A 26,785-nucleotide genomic window follows, 5' to 3' on the forward strand; every position below is an offset into this window, starting at 1 on the left:
TGGTGACAAGGTCGTTTCTCTTTACCCGGAATTTATGGATTCAATGCGAAACGAGTTATAAATTACAAAGTTGCTCTCAGAATGTCTTATGTGAAACAAAAAAACCTTTAAATATTTAAAATAATTAAATTAGACATGCTTTTTACAAACATGTATTTAATTTTAATGTACTTTCCTTTGCACGACTTTGGCTACAGAAGTTCAAATCTGATTTTATACACACACACAAAAAATTAATAAAAGACGATAGGATAAATCGAAAGAATATCTCGTTTACTTAAAAAGAAGTTGAAATTTAATATTCCTTTTCAATAACGTGAGAGGCCCAGTTTCTCTTCAACTGTCACTTGTTACAAAACTGTCTTATTTCATACCCAAAAGCCTTTTTATATGAGCACTTTTATCAGGCAATAGCTAAAAAAACATATATATCGGGTTGTCCGGAAAATAATGCAGGATTTTAAGTTTTCATTAAAAAAAATCTATATAAAATATTCTGTTTACGTTTACAGGATTACTCATTTGTNTTTGATTAAAGAACATTGCTTTAAAGTAACTAGTTTCTTTTTTTTTGTTTAATACCAAAATCCTGCATTATTTTCCGGACAACCCAATAACAAAAATAAGCTCAACTTTATTATTGAATATTAGCAATTTATCAGTTATATTTTGATTGGTTATACCATATTTCTTACCATGTAATACGACTTGATTTGTTAACGGTTTCATCCTTCACAGTGGTGACGTACAAACTTTGTTGGAAATTGTCCGGATAGGATAAAGTTCATAATGGAGTTCTGTGAGATTCATTTTATATATGGTGGTTTACTTTTGTTTTAAAAATAGCATCCTTTAATTATAAACTTATATTAATGGTGGATATGCCAACTAAAAGTGTTTTTTAATAATATTTTACTCATAGATAGATGCCGAATTAACATCGAATTACTTAATGTGATGATTTTGTTAAGTTGCATTTATGTGGCTCATTATGGATGAGCAGATTTAGGATAGATAATATAATTTTCAATAAGTCTCTTCAGTTACATACACATAATTAAGAGTTTATTTTTATCTAGCTCTGGGAAATTTTTTAATGCCAGTAATTTTATTAACCTAATTGATAATGTGTTCAACTCTCCATTATGAAAACAGGGGGCACATATAAATCTTATGTTTGGTATACAAAGGCAAACCAAGTCCGAAAGCAGTATACATATCTGAAATTCAAATGTCAAATGATGATGCTACTGAAAGAGGACAGTTAGTCTTCTATTTAAAAAAAAATTACTTCACATTCGAATTAATACCCCAATTACTTACTACGTAAGAACAGAAACGTACAGTCCACGAAAAAATACAAAAATTTGAAATTGCTGAGTTGGTGGCGCTTTCTTTAAACGTGGTCTCATGAAAACTTCATTTAACAAACCGTGGACGTAGGAACTTCGCGCCTACTTATTTATTATTAGGTCACCTGCATTCACTTATTAATACTTGGTCATGGATCACAAAACACCACAATTATAATAATCAAAAAACTATTGTCGGAGCACCCCCTTGCGATGAAGATTCTCCACTGCCTGTGCAGAGTAGTCTACGACAGGCTTCGCTCGCGGACGCGACCCCTCGGGATTCGCTTCGATGAGTCCTTAGGGAGGGCCGGATTGGCGCTGTGGACGGTCCTTCGGTTGGGCCACCGGCCGACACCCCCCTGGACCTTTCTAGCCGTACTCGTCCGCGACGATCTGGCGAACTTGCCCAAATCGTGTATGCCGCCATACCTCTACAAGGCTAAGTTCTTTGAACTTAGAAATAGATACGCCGATTTTCGACTGATTTTTATAGTCGGGTCCAAGACCGGCGATGGTGTGGCGTGTGCTGTGTACAGCGAGGGAGGAGCCACCTCCTGGTGGTTGCCCCCTCATTACAGCGTATACACGGCAGAGGTGTATGAGATTTGCCACGCTCTCGATGCGGTGCGGACCGGGGAGGGCTCAGCCTTCCTCGTATGTACCGACTCTCTGAGCGCTGTATGGGCTACACGCGACAGGTTCTCTGTGGACCCTCTCGTCGTGCTCTTGTTAGAGAAATACACGGAGCTAGAGCCTCTCGGAAAAACGGTGGTTGTTGTCTGGATTCCCGGACACGTCGGCCTGGAGGGTAACGAACGCGCGGACGAGACGGCGAAAGCCGGTACGCCCACCCTCCACAACGGACCATCGTGATCAGGCCCCCTGACGCTAAACACGCAGTTAAAATATGATAAAATAAAGATGGCAGCGTCAGTGGGCGGGGTCGTCGGAGAGGCTCTTGCGAGTCAAGAGCACGACCGGTAGATGGCCCTCAGAGAATCTGAGCAGGAGACGAGGGATCGTCCTCACCCGACTGAGGATTGGCCATACGCGGTTGACAAATAAGCACCTGCTTTTGGGCCAAAGCCCGCGCAGGTGCCCCTTATGCAGACAAAGGTTGCTCGATGGGTCCCACATAATAGAGGCGTGTCATGCCTTGGCTCCATACAAAGAGCGTGTAGGCATGCCGCCGGCCTTAAGAAGAATTCTCGAGCACGGTAGCAAAAAAAAATTAAGCACATAGCCTAGCTGCGACTTATAAGGGAAACGTCTAGGTATGGTTTATGTTTTGTGCAGTGCAGTTACCTTCTCGGAAACAAACGTATGCTCTTACCTTTCAATGGATAGAAAACGCTGCGTCATTCTAGCCTTCAACGCAATAAATTCCAATAAAATACAAACTCATTCTCACCCTCACTTACTATGTATACATTCTTTTATTTATACACATATCATTTCACTCAGTTAAATTGGTGGAGTACTCTCTGTACCTTCATCAGAATGGCACCATCCTTTGGTACACAGGAAGGTACAGAGGTAGGAGTATTCGGCCCTGGAACCAAATACTCAGAACGCATGGTAAAATTACACCAGTATCTTCCAAGCTGAGATTCACGCAATCGAGAGATGTACTCAACTCAACCTGAATAAAGGGTACAAAAACAAAAAACTTTCATGTCAGATAGCAAGCAGCCATCAAAGCATTAAGTTGAAATATCATTAGTTCAAAGATGGTGTTGAACTGCAAAACCAAATTAAACATATTAGGTACGCAGAACAAAGTCAGCCTCTTCTTGGTCCCAGGACACATGAGTGTAGAAGGCAACAAGAAAGCGGACACCCTTGCAAGGAAAGGAGCTGCTACACCGCTGATAGGACTAGTATTATTTAGAATAACTGATTTTGTATGTTGTTAATTTTTATCTACACTTTCATTTTTGCAAGGTAAAATAATTCTTAATATAATGAAATTCTCCTTGTAATCAAATCATTGTTATGAATCTATAAGCTCTTAAAGAATAAAAATGTTCGTTAATTCAATAAATAGAATATTACAAAAAAAGTATTTTATTTCCAAGAACTAAATATACAGGTTTTAAAACAAAATAATGACAGACTCTGTTTTATTCCAAATGCATAATTAAATTAAAAGTGTCATTATAAAAAGTATGCGATTTTAATTAATTAAAAAACATCCTTCTATTTTGTTTTATTTTTATTAGAATTTGCCTTAAGGGTGTGATGACTTTTTATGAAATACTTTTCTTCACGTGGCAAAATTGGCGCAAGAAAACGTAAAAATCCTGTGTAAAAAAATTAATATTTACTTTCATGTGATTTACGACTTTATCTTTCACATCATAACCTAAGTACAACACGGGACTTTTTCATTATATTTACTGCACAATTTAAAATTGAAGCTGATGGAAGGACCTTGACAGTGTGTAATCTCAGGTCAATTCGACATTTTTGTAATCAGTTTCGAAGTTTTCTGCTGAAGGTTTATATCGTGATTTCAATTTTTAATCCTTTATTAATTTTTGTATAATTCAATATGGAATTTTGCAAAAAAGAAAATAATTAGTTCAAAAGGAAGAAGGAAATGACGAACAGGTTCTCATAGCTTTTCAACCCGGTCGGACAAACTGTCTTCAGCTTTGTTCGTTCTGCAGGTCAATAGGCGCCTTAAAGCCGGGAACACACTTACCCGATGCAACGCTATGCGACGCTACCCGATGCTACCCTACGGAAATCTTAAGTCCAATTTTCCATAAGATTGTATTACCGCCGTGCACATCTGCCCGATGCTACCCTAATCTACGCTCTGCAATCCCAACTGTCCAGATTTTCGGCGGGTAGCATCGAGGACAGTCGAAAACAAAAGAACCGGACACTCATATTTTTATTAAAACTACATGTATTATTGTCGCTATATTAATTACAACAAACTTACTTTAATAAAAGCCAAATTAACCGAGATCAAAAAATCATTATTTAAAAAAAAATTAATTTTAACGTTTTGGTGGAAAATTGATGAAAATTGACACCGGAATACCAATTTTTCATTTAATGAATTTAAATAACAATATATTACACGGTTTAGGTCATAAAATTTAATTAACAATTTATTTCATGGTTTTGCACATACAATTCCACCATTTTCGTCGAGTAGTGTCAGAACAGGACACTCGTATTTTTGTAGTTTATTTCAAACTATGTACATGTAATTTTGTCGTTATATTAATTACCATTCTTATTTTAATATAAACCAAGTTAAACAAGATAAAAAAATTCATGAGTTTTGATAAAAATTATTTAATTCTGATGCTTAGGCATAAAATTTATCAAAACACTGGAATAAGTTTATTTAAAACAATTAAATTTAGCCAACAATTTATTTCATGGTTTTGCACATACAATTCCACCATTTTCGTCCAGTAGTGTCAGAACAAGACACTCGTATTTTTGTAGTGTTTATTTCAAACTATGTATATATAAATTTGTCGTTATATTAATTACAACATTCTTATTTTAATATAAACCAAGTTAAACAAGATAAAAAAATTCATGAGTTTTGATAAAAATTATTTAATTCTGATGCTTAGGCATAAAATTTATCAAAACACTGGAATAAGTTTATTTAAACAATTAAATTTAACTAACAATTTGTTATATAGTTGTGCTCATATAATTTAACGAACAATTTATTACTTGGTTTTGCTCACAATAATGCATTAAGAACAAAAGAGGCGTTGCGATTGTGATACTGATTTGTGATCCACACAGTGTGACTGTCCGTGGCGTGCGCTTGACGTCGCATAAATGTGCATACTCTACCGAAATTTGATAAGGCGTCGGGTAGCATCGGGTAGTGACACATAGCGTTGCATCGGTTAAGTGTGTTCCCGGCTTAACTTTTTTCCCGTATTTCCGACGATACTGCTAGTTGGTGTTTGCTACGATTGTCTATTTCCCACTGCGAACGTGGTCTTAAAGGATTTTTTCTTTTTTTAATCGTCGCTAAAGCAAAACAAAGTTGCCAGAGCTTAGTTTTTCAAATAAATCTAAATAATTGTTAACAACACAAAATTATTTATTGTCTTGCATGTAGCGCGTAAATTATCGAATGAATGATGGTTTATTTATTCATATTTTTTCATGTTGTTTTTGGACAACGGTTTTTATTTATTCATCATCTGAGGTACATTACCAAGTTCAGAGAGATATATATTTATTTGTAATATTTTTTCCCTGTATGCCGGATGTATACGAACTATAGAAACGTAGTACAGACCGCAGAAGAAATTCTCTCTCCTACCTAAAAGTTATTGCGGGTCTGAGGACTCCAAACACTCTGACACGAAAAGAAGGAAACGGATGGGCTGATTTTTCTTAGTCTAAGAAAGGAAGAAGGGTCGGAAAACTGTTGGAAAAAAATTGAGTCTTTTTTTCACATTTGCTCAAGATTTTTTCTCTGTGGATGGGAATTAACGAAAACCCACGATCCAACACGCCTCTACCGAACGACATTATTTGTATATTTTCAAACAAAGTGACGAATTGGCATTGTATCCTCAGAGATACCAATTTAGAATTGAATCTCAAGGAAAAGTGTCACATGAGAAATTTTCAACTATTTTTCCACACATAAACAATCGTAATTATATTTTTTAAATTATGCATAAAAAATCTAACAGTTTTTTTTCCAGGTAAGGTTTGAATTAGTTAAATCTGGAGTTTTTCATATAAATTCATTCTAAATCTAGAATGTTGGTTATTTTTTTAACTAAACATTCCAATTTATTTTTATGCGATATATTTCAGTTGCTGATTCATTTCCAGTCACGTTCCTGGTCCCTCTTCAGAGCGAAAATATTATATTATAATAAATAAACACTTCTTGTTTTATGAAAAACAGTAAGAAAACTTTTTTATGTGCATACCTCGCTATTGAACTAAATCGAACTCACCGGTTAGCAACATTTCAAAGGTTACTAAAAAAAGGACTCCATTAATTATCATTATATATCAGTGAGAAGTTACGTATACTTATTCAGAAATCGTGAGATGCGGTCAGGTGTGATGTAGGTTTCAGAAAAGCATTTTCTTTATCGTGCCAACGTTTCGATCTTTATTGAGATCATCTTCAGGGCCTGGGATTTACAAACATTGTTTACATTTAACAAATACATTTAGGATGTGGAAAAGTGAATTTATACAATGCAAAATATATTTTTTATATTCAAAGTATTTCTACTCACTCAAAGTGTTTGTCTTCTGAGTAATTGTGCCATTCTTGCGTGTCGTGTTGAGAGTGCCAGCCAACAATGTTTGTAAATCCCAGGCCATGAAGATGATCTCAATAAAGATCGAAACGTTGGCACGATAAAGAAAATGTTTTTCTGAAACCTACATCACACCAGACCGCATCTCACGATTTCTGAATAATTATCGATTAACGGTCACTAAACAGCACACACGTTAAGTATACTAACCTTTGGTGAAAATAAATGTTAACATGTTAAGTATTTACAGCCATAAATACTTTTGATCACAGTTAGATATAGAAAATTTATACTATAAATACATGTATAGAGTTAATATATGTAAAACCTATAAATAAGTTAAATAAAATCAATAATTCTAACAATAACCATAAAAAAGTCTTTATATAAATAAGTAAAACTCATTAATAAATATAACAAATATTATGTATACTCACTGTAAATCATATTCTACTTACTATCTAGGTTAGTTTTATAAATATTCAAAATATTTTTATATTCGTAATCCATTTTCTATGGGTCTGTTTTTCCATTCACATTGTTTTCAGTTAAGTTAATGTGTATAGTTTCTAATAAATGTAAATTTTTATTTTTTTTTATAAGAATTTTATTTTGAAAATCACATTTATGTTTTGTCTCGAAGCTGAGTTAATCCTGAGGTTTGTTGCTGATTGCTGATACTTTTTCGTGTTCTTTCATTCTGTTTTTAAGAAATTGTATTGTTTTTCCAAACATAAGTCATTTTACAAACACACTTTAATGAGTAAGCAATTTTACTTTGTTCCATTAAATTTATTTTGCCTCTGGTTGTTGGAAGGAAAGTACTTACTTTTTTATTTAAGTAGATATAAAAACAGATATCCTTACAAATATTTTCTTTTGTTATTACTTTAGGTATTTCGTCCGTTAAACCATAAATAAATATAAAACTACTATACTTTTTCTCACCACTATCTCTTTTGCGGTTATTATAAAACAAATTAAAAAGTTTTCTTACTGTTTTTCATAAAAGCGTTTATTTATTTTAATATAATATTGTAGCTTCGAATTATAGGTCCGAAATCATTAGCAACAGAAATATATTGCATAAAAATTAATTGGTATGTTAAGGTAGAAAAAACTAACATTCTAGATTTAAAATATATTTATGAAATAGATTTAGGTAAAATATGTTTACCACCAAATTAAGTTAAAATTAATTTAAAAAATCAATTTATTCTTTCTTGTAGATCAATATAAACTCGAAATTGGAAATGACATGTTCATTTACCATTCGTTTCCATCACGACGTGGCATTTGCTATCCCCCATAAAGTAGACGCTTTTCTCATATTTAACTTTTTCTTAGGAAAGATATAATTTAACCTTCTTTTTTTCAATTTTGACACTGCAGGGATGACAATTTTTTGTAAAGCACTGGAAGGTGAGTATGTCGTTTTATCTTACGATTTGGTAACATTGAACCCTTCCATGCGTGGATGTAACATAAACAATATCTGACATTTGTTACATACTGACCCGTTTGTTACGTCATTTTATTGGATGCCTGCCCTGTAAAGCGGACAATGGCTTAGTGAAATTTTTCATTTTATCCTCTTATCTTAACGTTTTACTATTGTGTTCTGTGTTTGTATTAACATTAAAAATGATTATTTTACGTAACTGTTTTGTTATTGTAACTAGTTGCTCTTAGAAAAAAAAATCAATTTGAAAGAAATATAATTTAGTTCAATTTTAAATATATGACTTGATTAAATCCAGGTATGGATGTTATTAATTAAACTTTTTTTATCAAACGAAAAGTTTTCAGAATTTTATGGTGACAGTTCAAATTCATATTTCTAATATCGGAGCTCCTTTTATTAATTACAAAGGTAACATGTGCGATGGATTTGATAACGTGTTATGTAATATATGTTAATTTTTTAAATCTAATAATGAAGTCAAATTTATGATTTTTCTTGGGGTTTTAGGAATCGACGGGGTTCAAACAACGACCGAAGGTGAGCAGGGTTCCAGATTTAAAAAAATTGGATTATTTTTTTTAATAATCTTTTACTAATATCTCTGAGTTGGGGTTTTTAGAATACGAAGAATACGATTTTGCGAGCACCGATGCGCTACGTAAGTCGTCATATTGTACATTAATTAATGTTTCTGTCAAGTTAACAGTTTGAAAAGCGCAATATTACTAACACAATAACTCAGTATTAATCGGTGCATTGTAAAATAACATTTAAATTTAAATAACAAATATATTTTCAATTATAAAAATTAGACTTAAAAAGAGACTATATAAACATTGTTTAAACGATTATCTTACTTGATATTATAGCCTTGCTGCGGAGTGGATTGGCAAATTATTCTAGGCTTAGCGATGTTGTCACTTAGCTTCTCTTTGTTGTCGTTTAGCTAAGTCATTAGGGTTGCAAATTCGGTGATTAACTACAACGTTGTGTTTTATCTTAACTAAAACCTATATAAACTCATAACCTAAATAGAATGAGAATAAATAAAGACAGTTAGATAAATAGATAGAAACAGGGAGAGACAGACAGACAGAGACAGAGAAAAATAGTGAGAGAGAATAAAAAAGTGGGAGAAATAGGTAGATACGTAGATAGATAGATAAAAATATAAAAATGTTCATTAAAGAAAATTAACTATTCATTGATTTAATCGATTTTTGTTTCTACACGAGTATGAGTACATTACACAAAAACGTGTGACAATGCAAGAGAGATAGTGTGAGGGGGAAAAGAAAGGTAGATAAAGAAGTAATGATAAGCCAAGTAAGACAGAAAAGCTGGCAGACATAGAGAAATTAAGTGAGAGATAGATAGATAGATAGATAGATAGATAGATAGATAGATAGATAGATAGATAGAGAGAGAGAGGGAGAGAGAGAGTGAGCGAGAGAAGGGAGAGAGTGAGAGAGTGAGAGAAATAGAGAGAAAAAGAGAGAGAGAGAAAGAGAGAGAGAGAAAAGAGAGAGAGAGAGAGAGAGAGAGAGAGAGAGAGAGAGAGAGAGAGAGAGAGAGAGAGAGAGAGAGAGAGAGAGAGTTACACAGAATAAATAAACAAATAAAACACAAACAAATACTTTTTATTTCATTTTGGAAAACTGCTTATATCAAGGCTAAAATACCAGTACATTAGAAAATAGACGCAAAAGCCCCTGCTAACCATTTTGGGTAAGCTTGAAATAAAGTAAAGAATTAGAAATTAGAATTGCCAGACCTCCTCTGGCCTCTCCCTGATAGATCAGGGGGAGTCACCCACCTTGGTGCCTAAGCGACTCCGAGGTTGGGCTCTAGTCGGGCGCCATCGACTTCTTTGGTCATTTTGGCGCTCTTATGTTCCCTAAAGCTAGTCATTCTCACACTCACTCATACAATAAATACATACATACTCCTACATACAAACCCAATCACACATTCATACCCTCTGTCTAGAATCCGGGTCGTAGGGTACTCGATATTCCGCCCCGACCGGGCATAGCGGAGCAGCGGTGGAGCCTTGAAGTAATATGCTGCACCGCCGCCCTGCGTACTCCTATTCTAACATAAACTCAATCTAAACTTTAACCTATGAAATAAATACTCCACTATATACAACCCATAATCCCAATATCTCTTAGAAACCAAAAAAGTTTTTCCTTAAACTCGCTGCCATGCTCGAGCATTCTCCTATAATCTGGCGGTATTCCATTTCGATGCCTATACGGGGCAATAAGAAAAACTTATTAGAGACATGTTTTTCACTTTTTCAAAATTTGTTTATTTAAGGTAAAAGTAATATCACTCACATCACCCATAAATGTTAAATGGGTAGTAAAATAATGAGGTCGGTAATGCATCAAATGATAAACTAGGATAATAGCAAAATAAAATATATCTGAAGTGACAAATGGCTAACCATCAAAATGTTAACAACTTCGAAAGTACATTTGACCGATGGAACTTTTATTCGCTGTTTCCGGTTGTAAAATATTACATCAAAGCTTTGTCATCACTCTTTTCTAGACGTGCTTTGTCTTCCAGTGCAGAACTCTAAAATATAAAAGCAAATTTAGTAAAACTGTCGCACATCCTCACAAGGGCTACGGATGAGGAATCACCGATTTCAATCATATGAAATTGAGTTAGAGTTTGCGTGAGAAAAAGAGAGAGAGAGGGAGAATGAAAAATAGTTAGAAAGAGAGGAAGTGATAGAGTTACAAAGAAAAGAGGGTGAGAGAGAGAGAGAGAGAGAGAGAGAGAGAGAGAGAGAGAGAGAGAGAAAGAGTTATAAAGGGTGAGAGAAAATGTTCTCTCTATCTTTAAACAAAATATTGTTCTATTTTTTGTTTGTGTTAGTTGAACACGTTGACATATTAACTAGTTAGTGAGATGAATATTTTATTATGTGTGAAACGTCTTGTTACTTCGATAAATGTTTAATACATTTTAAGCAGCTTCAATGAAAGTATAAACGTAAACTAAACTAATTATAAATAAAACTTAGTACCAACTACTGTAACTACATAAAGTAATATAACTTAGTTGAGAATTAATTAAGACACTTCCAACTATTGTGGAATGAAATCACGTGATAGTTCCGTAGGGTGTAAATATTTTACATTGAGCATAAACTTTAATAACATAAATTGCATTAACGAGAAGAATTCTGTACAAATTATGTTTTACTCTTGATTAGTATTATTTCTTTGATGAGCAGTATTAATTTAAAAATCGAGGGAAGTACATGAAAAAAAATAATACAACCCTTTATGAAACAATTCTAATTTTGAGAGAACCAAAAAAGAACATCGTGATCAAGTCCACTATTTTTCGTGTTCCGCTTGACCAATTAATATCATTTAATTAAGGTTTTAAGTTGAGATAAAAAAAGTTACTGTCACGAGCGGGATTCGAACCTAAGACCTTAGGCTTGATATGCCGCTACTCTACCACTTGAGCTATCGTGACTGGTATATTGGTATCAACTGGTAGAGTAGCGGCGTATCAAGCCGAAGGTCTTGGGTTCGAATCCCGCTCGTGCCATTGACTTTTTTATCTCAACTAAAAACCTTAATTAATTGAAATCCCAATCAACGTTATGCACGACTCGATTTTGGGAAAAAATGTAACCGTTTAAAATTTCAATTTTTTGAAAGTTTCGATTTTGGACTTAACCCAAAATTCACTGCAGACACAGATTTATTTATCACACAAGATATGGCCTAGGTTTTAAGGTAGCATCATATTGATTCCAATTATAAAATATGGTTTCCATTATGTTTTATAATTGCAAATGTAGTATTTATTATTTTATAGAGGTGTTTCGGCTTTTATGTTTTTTATGGTTTGTTATAGCAAGACTTGAGATATTTTTTTGGTATATTTGGTTAGTAGGTTAGTTTCGTTCATACCTTATGTAACATAACTGGTTTATGATTTATTGCAATGATTAATAATGAAAAACCGGTTTAATGCAGTATTTACAGATTCTTAGTAGATTAAGAAGATATATTTGTAAGTTGGATGTTTTGTATCATTGCTTAGGTTCAGCCTTGTTTGGCTTTTAAAATAAAATAACTATTACTAACTAGTAACTTTTTTTTTTTAATAAAAAAAAAACTAGTAACTTAGACAAACTATTTTATTTTTTTAGAATAAGCCTTTCTTTGAACCATCTTTAGATTTTGTATGTCTATACTTCTTCTTTCTGGCGTTCTAATAATGTCAACTATTTCCATTATTGTGAAGAAAAAAAAACTCTTTTTTAGCATATCTAATTAACACTATGGCTTTTATGATAATTAGTATTTACTTTTATTACGATGTGGCTTATTCTCTGTTGTTAGTACAGCGTAAAACCCTGACTGTTTCTCTGTTTGGCAGTCTATTAACTGTGTTATAATTAGCGTGGTGACAACTGCGATGTGGTTTAGATAAGTTAAAATTAATTAATTAAATTAACCGTATTTCATTCTTAACATCATTAACAGTTTAATAATTAACACAGTGTAATTAAATTAACTCTGTTGGTAAATGGTTTAACCTGTGGCGTCTTTTAGATGGATAATACTTTTTTTGCTGTTTAGTATTGATTTAACTAAAAAAAATGTTTATTAAAGATTAATCTTTTATTTCAGGATTGACTAGTACGATGTAAGCGAATTTTGGTAAAAGTGCGGTTTGTACAGTTTCTCGGGTTATTTGTTTAATAAGCAAAAAGAAAATTGTCTGTGGGTGGCGATGTTGCGTTATTTCAGCAAGACCCGTGCTCATCATCATTTTGGATTTGACGGCAACCCCTCCGGGTATTCGGCCCGAGCTTACATCAATGGAGGAACCGGCGGAAATAACACGGCCCTCATTTCGGCATGCTCCGCCCCATCCAAGAAGACATTCAAACAGCCGGTGGCGTAGGATGTGGCCTATGCAAACTGCCTTCTAGGGATCGCCTGCTTTCCATACATTATTGGATTCTTGAACACCTGCGTACAGTCTTACAACTGCAAACTGCACCCACAATCAAGACGGTTTTATAGACGGGCCGGGCTCATTGCTATTATTAAGTCTGACGAGGAATGAGGATTTACACACTTTTTATTGCTGCAGGTTTTGTGTGAATTTGAAACTAAGGCCGAATTTGCTTGACGAAAAGGAGGTATTTTTTACAAAAATAAAATGATTGTAAATTAGTCCGAAATTGTACTTTATATTGCTTGTTGTGTGGTATTTCATATTTCTCTCAAATCTTCCAAACTGCTTATTGCGTGTCTTTTAATTTTTTGGATTAGCAACTTCTCATAATTCATCAAACCCAATAAAATATTTCCCTCTGGCGTATAAAAAATTGGATGCGCATAAAAAAGGACGTAACGTTCAACTACTCCGTTGAGTGGAAACGAAACCACTCAGCAATCCCTTTTTCATATTTTTAATTAATAACATTCCATGGGCTATGCCGAGATTCGAACCCAGAAGAGCTAGCGTGGAAAAGCCTGTCGGATGCCGTAACCAGTCCGCCCACTGCGGTTCCTTTATATACATTATAATATATTAGCGTGAATGGAGGGTTTAAACACGAGTACTCTGTAGAAATTAACGTGTCCAAACATGTCTTATTTTAAGAGGTGAAAGGATGCCGGCGTCGACTGAATATCCAGTTCCACAACACCGGACGTCCGCTTCCAGCTTGCTGCGGGGCGGAATTCTTTCAAACACTGTCCGGGTGTTCAGGTGGGGGCAGGGATTCCATCGCTAGAAGTGCTTCGGGGGAAGGGTGAAAATCTTTATGTGTTTGTGTAACATGTATTTTCTTGTTATTTTAATATTAATTTGACAACCTGTGGTAATTAAGAGAGGTTAAAAAACAGAGGTAAAATATAAAAGAGTCGGTGGCAAAGGTATGGAGGAAAAAATGGGAAAAACGAAGGATTTTTCGTTAACGTACAGAGTGCCGGTGATAATCCCTTGATGTTCGTCGGTCCATAAATATTACAAATTACTTCTTTAAAAACAAAATCCGTTTTAAAAGACCGCCAAGGGAGTCTAATGTTCTTGTAAATTCAGTTATGATTTGTAAAAAAATGTAAGTAAAATTATTTATGTTATACAGGAAAAGTTAGCACCGAAATACTCATTATAATTAATAGTTATAGTATTAAAATTATTCTCATAAAATTCCAAAGGATATACCGAGATTCGAACCCAGAACCTCTCGTGTAGCAATTCGAGTTGGACTCCCTCATCACGACCCCCGAGGTCCTGTAATTATGATTTTTAATTTCCACTATCTCTAAGTTCAAATGTAATTTGGTTGGTTGGAGGTAAATTACAAATTTTCTTTACATATTAAAAAAATATGCATATTTCCTGTGCATGCACAAACAGATACACTCGCTTTTGTATCGTACACAATATGCCTTTAACTAAATTAGCTAAATGAAAACATTAACTCAGAATAAAAATTTTATTCTTTAAATAGACTTCTCTCTTTAAATAGACTAATTTTAAAACTTAATAAGAGGCAGGTTTAATCTCCTTTTTACTTCAACATGAATCAGCCGATCTGCCCTATCTCACTCACACTAGGCCTATGTTTTTCGATTAGTCCAGTGGTGTGGAAAAATAGCGGGCTTTATGAAATCAATGTTATAAATACGCTCGAGGCATGAAAAGAAAAAAAAGGAAAAAATTTGTCTATTTAAATACTAACTAAATATATACATATACAATAATAAGTTTAATTCAGGTGGGTAGTTTCTATTCTTGTCAAGGAATCGGAAGTCTCAGGAAAAAGATGATCCGGGAGAAGAGTTATAATGGTCAGGTCGCTTCTCATGAACAGATGTGATCCTTCTCCGATGAAGTTGATGATTTGAAGACATGATTGCCAGCAGTGACTAAGTTGGACGGATGAGATTCTTGGCGAGCGAAAGTTGAACATGTTTTTAGTGGAAGCGTGCTGTACCCATAACCCAGAGGTCCGTGGATCGAAACCACGCTTGGCTCATCACTATTTGTGTATTGAATTTTTAATAGGCGGATCTTACCTCAATGGTTCAATGAACAAAATTGTACCCAAAGAAAGTGTTAATTTTTAATCAAAATATATTCTTAATCACAAATTACGGAAAAAAATCAACGCATACAATAAAGAATTGTAAAAATAAAAACAATAATTACTCACAATTCTTGTACATGCACAAATAGATACACTGCCTTTAACTAAATTAAAATTAAAATATTAACTCCGAATACTTTCTTTATAATGACAAATTGTAAAAAGTAATAAGAGACGCATTTCTTCTTCTTTTTATCTCGACATGAATCAGCCTGTCTGCCTTATCTAACTTCACACTAGATCTATGTTCTCCTATGAGTCCAGATGGTGGGGAGAAATAGCGGGCTTTATGAGATCAATGTTATGCAACATTACAATTAATTATGGTTTTTAGTTGATATAAAAAAGCCAATGGCTGTTCTGCCACTTGAGCTATCGTGACCTCGATCCACTCGGACACCAACTTCCCATCTCAACCGCACCTCTTGAATTTTCCCTCCTTTTTGCCATTTTTCAAATGTCGTGTAAGTTCGAATCCCGCTCGTGCCATTGACTTTTTTATCTCAACTAAAAACCTTAATTAATTGTAATACATTAATTGGTCAAGCGGACCACGAAATTAGTGAAGTTATGCAATATAAGTAAATTCCAAGTATTATCATATGATAGACTTAATTCGTTAGTATAAACTAGGCTGCACGCTAAAACTGAAACAGGTCCTCCACCTTTTCTCTGATTCTTACAATCTACAGCTTACAAAAAATGGATAGTAATATATTACATATTCATTATTTTATATGTTCTACTACAAATATAAAATTTCTTAGATTTCTCACATATTTATGTTTGAAGCGTTTGGGACCTGTCAATGAAATTTACTAAATCGTAAAACAAACTCTCCCAGCTTCAAATCCCTACAGGGTTGTAAATTATGACAGAAACCTTAAAATTAATTAAAACAAATAACGTAGAGGAGCGTCGGTGGCCGCAATGATTTAAGCCGGGAATACACCCGATGGAACGCTATGCGACGCTACCCGATGCTACTCAACTCAAATCCAAATTCCAATTATTCTTAAAGTTGTATTACCCCGTGCACATCTGCCCGATGCTATGCAACGCTACCCTATCACTACGCTCTGCAATCCCCACTGTCCAGATTTTCGTCGGGTCGCATCGAGTACATACAGAAGACAAAAGAACATGATACTCATAATTTTGTTCAAACTATATGTATTATTGTCGCTATATTAATTAGAACATACTTATTATAATATAAACCAAATTAACAGAGATCAAAAATTCAGAAGTTTTTTTAAATTAATTATAATGGTTTGGTAGAAAATTTATCAAAACACCGGAATAACATTTTTCGATTTAATGAATTAAACTAACAATTTATTACACGATATTGCTCATACAATTGCAACATTTTCGACGGCTAGCGACAGAACAGAACACTCATATTTTTTGTAGTCTATTTCAAACTATGTATATGTAATTTTGTCGTTATTTTAATTACAACATTCTTATTTTAATATAAACTAAATTAAAGAGATCAAAAATTCATGAGTTTTTATAAAAATTATTTTTTGATGGTTAGGCAGAAAATTGATCAAAACACCGGAATAACTTTATTTAAAACTAATTAAGCTTTTTAGTTGAGATAAAAAAGTCAATGGCACGAGTGGGATTTGAACCCACGATCTTCGGCTTGATTCGCCGCTAGTCTACCACTTGAGCTATCGTGACCTCGATCCACTCGGACTCCAACTTCCTATCTCAACCGCACCTTTTTGAATTTTCCCTCCTTTTTGCCATTTTTCAAATGTCGTGTAATCGGATAGGATTCTCGACGACAAATGAAATGGCCACGGAGAGCTTTAGTGAAGATATACTTCATTTTTAATCATTAAATTCACTAATTTCGTGGTCCGCTTGACCAATTAATATATTATAATTAATTATGGTTTTTAGTTGAGATAAAAAAGTCAACAAGTCATCCCACTCGTGCCATTGACTTTTTTATCTCAACTAAAAGCCTTAATTAATTATAATATATTAATTGGTCAAGCGGACCACGAAATCAGTGAATTTATTTAAAACAATTAAATTTAACTAACAATTTATTACACGATTTCGCTTAAAATAATGCATTAGATCAAAAGAGGAGTTGCGATTGTGATACTGATTTGTGATACACGCTGAGTGACTGTCCGTGGCTGAGCTTGACGTTGCATAGATGTGCTCACGCCACACCCCACCAAAATGCGACAAGGCGTCGGGTAGCAGCAAGCAGCGTTGCATCGGGTAAGTGTGTTCCCCGCTTTAGGAGCTGACATGACACTCATCACTGTAAGGTAAAGGATTCGGGTTCGAATTCACCCCTGCATTCTAACCATTACAGGGCTTTTTTTCAAAAAGAATGGCACCACGTATGTTGATATGACCTCTATTCTTACCAACCCTTGTGTAATAAAACACGACGAAAAATGAATAAACACGATAAGCGGGAACACTTCAGATTTTTATATTTAGTCACATACTTCATTTTTTCGTAATCAAATTAAATCCTCCAGCTTCCATCCCATTCGATCAAGAAGACAGGATCTCACAAGGATTAATTACAAGGGTAGGGGGGTCGTAAATATAACTTTTATCACTGTTTGAACACAGTTTCATGGAGGTTTGGGGCCGAGCCAAAAATAAATAAGGACCGTGACTTTGTTTGTTGTCTTGTAAATAGGGGTCGAGAGATGGTGTTAATTACCGGGGGATCTGTATTATAATCCGTTTGGTGGTATTTGCATGAGAATAGGCCCTGGCTTTGTAAGACGAAATACTAATTCCCCTCTACCTAGCCTATAGCTTTCATCGGCCGGTTAGCAAATATGCCAATAAATCATTGATCAATCATCACCAAAATTGAACATTTTTATTGATTAGATTCGCCAATTGGTTTATATGTAGCTACAGTTGAAGGAAAGTTGCGATGCAACGGGAGACCACGAAAAGAAAGTTATATTTAATTAAAATTAATCATCAATCAATCAATCTTTTACTGCGGTTTTTAATTGACTACATTTACCAAACGGGTTTTATTTAGCTACAGAGTAGGTAAATTACGTTTATATTTGTTTTGTTCTGTATGTAATATTTTTGGATTTTTGAAGTTGAAATTGTGTTAGTGTTCAAAATGGGGGTCGAGATAAAAAAGTGGTGTCCGCGTGGATCGAAGTCACGATAGCTCAAGTGGTAGAGCAGCGGCGTATTTAGCCGAAGGTCGTGGGTTCGAATCCCGCTTGTGAACTGACATTTTGATCTCAACCAATACCTTACATAAAGATTAATTAATTGAAAGATGTTATTTGGTCAATCGGACCACGAAATCTAATGAATTCACGGAATAGTTGGACAGCAACGCTGGTTTTTGATTAGTGTATCATGACAAAGTTGAAAATTAATTCCTTCAATTAATTAATCTTTTTATGTAAGGTGTTGATTGCAACGAAAAAGCTAGTGTCACGGGCTTCGCTAGTGAGCGGGATTCGAACTCACGACCTTCGGCTCAATAAGTCGCTGCTCTAACCACTTGAGCTATCGTGACTTCGAATTTTCATTTCAACCAAAACCTTACAACAAAAGATTATTTAATTAAAAGAAGTAATTTGATCAATCAGATCACTAAATTTAATGGATTAAAATTAATGTAACATTTATATTTTCCATATATTTGCAGACTTGGAAATTAAATTGAAGCCATTTTTCAAATACACTAGGGGCCAAAACTATTTTATTATTATAGAGTGATTTATTATATAGAGGTTTGATTTCTCAGTTAATTTTCATACTTCAGTTCTACCCATGTCATTTTATTAATATCCTGTAGATTGTGACTTCGTTGTAAAAAAACCGGAACTTCGTTTAACTTATATTTGTAGAAATTTGTAGCATCGTTTACTTTCTTGTGTAGGGGTTTCTGTAAGACCCTCGTCCATGTATAATCCCAGATAGCGCACAATATCCAAGCGAGGAGATTTCTATTCAGATATACGTTTGAAAATTTACGTACGGTTAAAGTGATCTATTTTCACAATCATTTGAATGTTACAAGAAAGGACCGGAATTAGTTGTTTTGGATATTATTCAAACTAATGTCACAGTGAATATTATAAACAGAAACGGAAGAATTATCCGTTAATTTGGCACTTTTCTAGTTTAAAAGGAAAGGGCCGCTTTTTGACAAAACATCAGTAGCAATCAATCATTTTTTACAGATCAAAAATAAGCGAAATGTATAAAAATACTCCCGATCAGAGGCTTAATAGAAGAAGACACCAGAATAACTCACTGCAACTATCATCAACTCGATACACCTGTTAGCCTGAAGAGTGTTGTAAAAGAACAAAATCTTGATAAAAGGATGTCAGCAGAGTTTAGACTTCCTGTCAAAAAGCTATGTCAAGGAATATTAGCTGAAATTTACGATAAAACGGCTAAACTAAAGTTTTTTAACTGTTTTTGTTTATAGTATATTTCGAAATTGACGTATATCTTGACGATATTAAACATAGAACACTTCTTCATGAGAGTTACATTTATTAGGAGGGAAAATTCGAAAGGAGGGGTCGAGATGGGAAGTTGGAGTCAGAGTGGATCGAAGTCGCGATAGCTCAAGCTGGTAGAGCAGCGGTGTATTTAGCCGAAGTCTGGGTTCGAATCCCACTTGTGGCACTGACTTTTTTATCTCAACCAAACCCTTAATTAAAAATTAATTAAATGAAGAAAAAAAAACTTCTTCACGAGGTTTGTGTTTGAGAAAAATTCAAAAATAAAATTAAATACAGAGCGTTATTAGTATTTTAGATAATAAGAAAACAAATTTAGAGTAAGAAGAAATAAGGAAACAAAATAAAATAAGTCAACTACAAAAAATTTTAAAAATTAAAATATTAAACTTGTTTAAGTAAAATGTGTGTGTGTATTTATATAATAATATGTGTATATAATATATATTATAATCCATTATATTTAGAGGTCTATTGACCAAATTACGTCCAGACCGTTATATTACCAAATTAATGTTTTTATGTAAGGTTTTGATTGAAATGAAAAAGTTAGTGCCACGATCGGGATTCGAACCCACGAACTTCGGCTAAATACGCCGATGCTCGACCACAAGACGTGACTCCTAGATTATAATAACAAAAGGTTGTTCTACCAATGATCTGTAAACACATGTATTTGATTTCTCAAAGGTCATTATCACCAGTGTAAAATTGGTGAAGTGCGTTACCAATCTTTAAAAACATTTTCTTTATTGTGCCAACGTTTCGATCTTAATTGAGATCATCTTCAGCGCTCAAAATATTTGTTTTTAGTGTAATGTGTCATTCTTGTCTGTCGTGTTGAGAGTGCCAAAATGATTTTTTAAAACCTATATCACACCAGACCGCATCTCACGACTTCCAAATAATCGTCAGGTCTTCAAACTCTGGGGAATACAGTAGGAATACGTCTTATCTTTTCAAGCATTTGAAAACCAAACACCCGTTGATCATTTTTCTCAAAACTCGATAACGATAAAATCGAAATATCAACTATGTTGAAGTGTATTGACAGCTTTTCCTCCTTCTTACCTACGTACCCACTATATGAAAAAACAATGCAATTTCTTGATTATTTTAATCATCAAGTCACTAAACACCACAAACGTTAGGAGTAAAATATCGAGTATTTTCTTTTTATACCGAGTACTTTTGGTATCGAATATTGTCATTCGATACAAGTACTGTAACGAGTACTTTTTATAGTATCGCAAATTATATTCAAATATATTTTTCTTCGAGTGTTCAAGTAATATTGAATTGTTATTCACCGTTCGAAACGTAACTCTGATCAAACTCGGAGTTGACTAGTTACAGTTAGAAGCGGCTACTAGCGGCATGTGTCAAAAAAGTTCATCGAGATTTTCAATTGATGGTTGGTAACTCTGATCATAATTTTGGTAACTCATAATTCTTTCCCGCGTCGCACCTCGAACTTTCAATTTCAGTCATTTCTTATAACGTTTTTGTCTTCAAGTTCCTAAAAAGTGTTCGCCTTCCTTCTCGTATGTATATACATAATCATATATCCTCCCAAAAGTAGGGGGTGAGGTTATTTTACTAAGAAAACTGAATCGTCGGCATCTTGTAAACTCTGGGGAGTACAGTTGGAATGTCTTATATTTTTAAACATTTGAAAACCAAACACCCTTTAATCAATTTTCACAAAACTCATTAACGATAAATTTGAAATATCAATTATGTTGAAAGTGTTGAGAGATTTTTCTCGTTCTTACCTACGTTACTACTGTATGAAAAAATATTTAAAAATGAAAAAAAACTGCAATTTCTTGATTATTTTAACCATGAGGTATTTAACCAATGTACACAATAGTAAGTTGATCATTTATGAATAAACAAAAAAGTACTCATATCGTAAGTACTCGTTAGTATCGAATATTTTCTGGTATCGCATGTTTCTACGTAAAATTGTACGAATACAGCAATGTTTAAACCAAATATACATTCTAATTCACACAGATAGTGTTTATTACTTTGTAGCAAATTACAGCAAATGTTTTATACCTAGTTTAATAAAGCGGGTTTAAAAATACAGAAAACTTTAGAAGCGTTCTGAAGAAATATGCATCACGCCATTTTCGCAGAGTAGGGAACCGTTGTGTTTATAAGCAATAAGGCAAAAAACCCTTTTTTTTATAATTGCATTTAGTTGATTCTATTTGGTAAGAGAATTGATCAATTTATCCTCAGGAAGCAATTCATAGATAAGGGTTTTCAATCCAATCCCAACAAATAGATTGGAGGATTTTCTTTCGGTTGATGTCAATCTCATAAGTGTTATTTGCTTTCTTCAACGATCACTCCTGAGCTGTATAATAATAGCTAATAGATGCTTATTATTTATACTTTTCATTATCATTTACTATTTATTTAACAAAAAATTGGTCGTATGAGGGACGAAGAAATATCTCTTAAAAATCAGCAATCTTTAAAAGATAAATAAAGTTTATGTTAAATAATTTATTTTTATTTTTTATCTTGACTTTGATCTAAAGTAGTCTTTATTAGGTTTTGTACATTAGTGAGATACTTGTTTTCAAAAATAAAGACTACATTTTATGAAAGAGTGCTTTGGGTTGTGGAATAGAGTGGGTGAAGCTAAAAAATAAAATTTTAATAACATATTATAGAATAACAATATTATCAAGATAAGATAATATAGTTTTATCATAAATAAACAAATCGCACATATATATTATATTTTACATTACATTAATATATTAATAGGTGGTTCTTAGTGACCTGTTTTTTCATGATTTGTTGAATCAGTCAAGAAATGGTTGTCTCCTAACGACTTCAACAAAATATTATATAAAATTTTATTTATTGTAAAAAAAAGAAGTTTACAAAATTTATCGTGAAGAAAAGTCACTAAGCTTGAATCTGTCAGTCCTTGGTGTTTGGCAAAAAAAAGTTATTAAGTCTTGTTCATTTAGCAGTAGTAAGTTTTAATTGGTATAATTTTTCTTTTAGTGTCTTCATGTTTTTAATGCTAGTAGTCATTTAAATGTTTAAAATGTTTCTTTTGAATTGTATTGTGGTCTTATCTATATCGTTTATGTTGGTGTTTGGTTGTGTTAGTGTGGCATTTGTGCGATTAAAGTTGTATATGAAATGAATAAGAAATACCTTGTTTTGCCTGCATTTTAACAAAAAGTTTCTCTGATTGATTGTAGATGCTAGTTTCTTATCAGTGGTAGCGATGTCCTTCAAAATCCTGCTTTTTGTAAACGTGTAAACTAAAATCTGTTCATAGAATCCCATGTTGTTCTTCTCGTGTAGAAATGTGTAACACACAATTAAAACATGTAGTATTAATTAACCGTCACTAAATACTGCACAGGTTATTATTGTTCATTAATCTAATGAATTAATTAATCTTTATATAAGGTAATGGTTGAGATAAAAAAGTCAGTGTCACGAGCGGGATTCGAACCCACGACCTTCGGCTAAATATGCGACTGCTCAACCACTTGAGCTATCGTGACTTTGATCCACTCGAACACACATTCCCATCTCAACCCAACATTTCGAATTTTCCCTCCTTTTTGCCATTTTTCATACATTTTATATTTTTTATCTCAACCACATAAATTAATTTTTCAGAAATCGTGAGATGCGGTCTGGTTTGATGTAGGTTTCAGAAAAACATTTTCTTTATCGTGGCAACGTTTCGATCTTTATTGAGATCATCTTCAGGGCCTGCGATTTATAAACATTGTTTAAATTTAACAAATACATATAGGATGTGGAAAAAAGTGAATTTATACAATGCAAAATATATTTTTTTTTTTTTTATTCAATCAAAGTATTTCTACTCTCTCAAAGTGTTTATCTTCTGTGTATTTGTGCCATTCTGCGTGTCGTGTTGAGAGTGCCAGTGAGATATTATTGTTTTATGTTTATATACGTAGGATTTTGAAGAGGTGGGGAAGGAAGTCGATATAGAAAAGACATTTTTGTATAATTTTTGTATATAAACATAAAACAGCAATATCTCATTGGCACTCTCAACACGACACGCAAGAATGGCCCAATTACTCAGAAGACAAACACTTTGAGTGAGTAGAAATACTTGATTGAATATATAAAAATATATTTTGTATTGTATAAATTCTTTTTTTTCCACATCCTACATGTATTTGTTAAATTTAAACTGTTTGTAAATCCCAGGCCCTGAAGATGATCTCAATAGAGATCGAAACGTTGGCACGATAAAGAAAATGTTTTTCTGAAACCTACATCACACCAGACCGCATCTCACGAGTTCTGAATAATTATCGACTAACGGTCACTAATCACCACACACCTTACATAGAGATTAATTAATTGAAAAATGTTATTTGGTCAATCGGACCACGAAATCTAATTGAATTAATCTTGGTCTTAGTTGGTCAGTAAACTCGAAATTGAACTCTTATCATTTTCTTTTTCTTTAATTAAGATTATCTAAAGTATATTTTTTAAATTATTAAATGGGTTCCTTTAACTGTAATGTGTACTTTTGAAAACATCATGATCTGTTTTTCTTATTTTATCAGAATGACGTGTCAAGAACTGAACGTAAACCAAACTAGGATTTATGAGCAATAAAAAGCGCCAAACTTGGCTATAAAACTACTCCATCAGTAGTTACAATCTCAGTTCTTTGGTCAGGTTTGTACATAGAACTTTCAACCAGTCGTGTCAGACCGTTCCTGAAGTGTATATATATTGGGTTGTCCGGAAAATAATGCAGGATTTTAAGTTTTCATTAAAAAAAATCTATATAAAATATTCTGTTTACGTTTACAGGATTACTCATTTGTATGAATGTCAACACTTATTAATCCTCTTCCAAATGATATTGTTTGTTTACCTCTGTAGCATTCCGCTACTTGGAAATAATTCAGTCATCCTTATAATGTCAAAGCGAGAATTTCGTACGATTTTCTTTTACGAGTTTAAACTCGGCCGAAGCGGAGCCCAAACGGCTAGAAACATTAACCAAGTCTGGGGCGAGGGTTGTGTTAATGAGTGCACTGTGCAAAGGTGGTTTAAAAAATTTCGGGAGGGAGATTTCAGCCTTGAAGATGAAGAAGGTCGTGGAAGGCCTTCCTCTCTTAATGATGATGTTCTGCGATCAGTGGTGGAAGAAAACCCCAAAACAACTGTTCGAGAACTTGCAGAGCAACTCAACGTCAGTAAAACGACCGTCGCTGACCACCTCAAGGCGATTGGAAAAGTGAAAAAACTCGAAAATTGGGTTCCACACTCATTAAACGATCGCCAAAAAAGTCAGCGCTTTGATGTTTGTGCATCACTTCTTTGTCGAAACAAAAATGACCCATTTCTGGCCAGAATTGTTACATGTGACGAAAAGTGGATTCTGGACAGTGGCTCGACAAAGGAGAAGCTCCAATACATTTTCCAAAGCCCCCAACTCATCAAAAAAAGGTAATGGTTACGGTATGGTGGGCTTCATTTGGTTTAATACACTACAGCTTCTTAAATCCTGGCGAAACCATCAATGCTGAATCATACTGTAACCAAATTAATACCATGCATCAGAAATTGGCAGTAATGAAGCCCTCTTTGGTCAATCGGAAAGGGCCCATTTTGTTGCATGACAACGCTCGACCACATGTGTCACGTATAACGTCACAAAAATTATTGGAGCTTGGCTATGAAACTTTGCCTCACCCACCCTACTCTCCGGACCTCTCGCCTACTGACTACCATTTTTTTAGACACCTGGACCACTACTTACAACACATAATATTCAAAAATCAAACGGAACTGGAAAATGCATTTATTGACTTTATCAATTCTAAAAATTCTGAATTCTACTCAGACGGAATTAATAAGTTACCAACACGTTGGGAGAAATGTATTGAGAGTATGGGAAATTATTTTGATTAAAGAACATTGCTTTAAAGTAACTAGTTTCTTTTTTTTTGTTTAATACCAAAATCCTGCATTATTTTCCGGACAACCCAATACTTTCTTTATGAGCTTCTCAATGGACGATACATTAAGGTCTTTACGAAGTTTGTTCAATTTTACCGCAAACCGGATCATTTTATTTTGAAAATTCCGAAGCCTCCTACATTAAAACGATTAGTTCAACTTTAAAATACCTGTTAATATAAGCTTCACGATTGTTTTATATAATAACAAAGTATCTCCATTTCTCAGAAAGACGTTTTGTTATTTATTATAAACGGGGATATAGAATGCCAAGTATGCTTCGGACAGGTTGTTATTTGAGAGGATATTCCCATGTCAGCCTTATAATTAATTAAGCCTCCAAGTATTTAACATGGTCCGTCAGATGCCAATTGAACTATTCTTGTTGAATATCGGTAAAAAATTAGTCCTGAGGTGAGGTATTATCAATGTAAATATTATAGCTTATATTCTTGGCTTTAAAGATAGATAAAAACATTTTAAGTTTTTCAATTAATTATCCTTTTTATTTGTTAAGACGTGGGTTCGAATCCCGCACGAGACACTAACTTTTTCAACTCAACTAAAGCCTTAGATAAAAATAATAATATTATGAACTACGACCGCTAAACATGTATGGATAATTGTTAAGTTTTGTTGTTGCGTTTGGTCTGAACAAACAGAATTTTATTTTCGAAAAAACGTTTTAAAGCAAGCCAGAGATTTTAAATTGGATAATGTACATAAATATTTTAAGAAAAATAGAAAATGCAAGTGGTGGGGCCCTTAAACGGAGAGATGTAACTAAAGAAATATCAAACCAAATTGCCTGTCTTCAAGGATGAAAACATACATTTTCAAAATGTTTAGGAAACATTCAAGTATTTAATAAATCTCATTATCTCATCCAGAAACAGCATAGATGTGCTTCTTTTCAACACTCCATGTTCTGCTCTCTTGACTTAAGAAATTGATAGCTTCTAAATCTAAACTGGATGACAGGTGTACAGTGTTTGTATCGTGAAAGTTTA

The 26,785-nt window shown here is 33.7% G+C and overlaps 1 protein-coding gene across 1 annotated transcript in view; it reads left to right on the forward strand.

The window, feature by feature from the left end:
• The window catches only part of LOC106663799, a 162,704-nt gene that overhangs the window by 57,590 nt on the left and 78,329 nt on the right, over positions 1 to 26,785 (forward strand). The window contains exons 2-4 of the mRNA XM_014388889.2: positions 8,033 to 8,062; positions 8,613 to 8,642; positions 8,725 to 8,763. Of these exons, the coding sequence (XP_014244375.2) occupies positions 8,035 to 8,062; positions 8,613 to 8,642; positions 8,725 to 8,763 (97 nt within the window). The 5' untranslated portion in view covers positions 8,033 to 8,034. The remainder of the gene's footprint in view (positions 1 to 8,032; positions 8,063 to 8,612; positions 8,643 to 8,724; positions 8,764 to 26,785) is intronic.

The sequence above is a fragment of the Cimex lectularius genome, unplaced genomic scaffold (genome assembly GCF_000648675.2).
Source record: "Cimex lectularius strain Harlan isolate CLEC.00 unplaced genomic scaffold, Clec_2.1 scaffold7, whole genome shotgun sequence".
Classification (NCBI taxonomy): Eukaryota; Metazoa; Arthropoda; class Insecta; order Hemiptera; family Cimicidae; genus Cimex; species Cimex lectularius.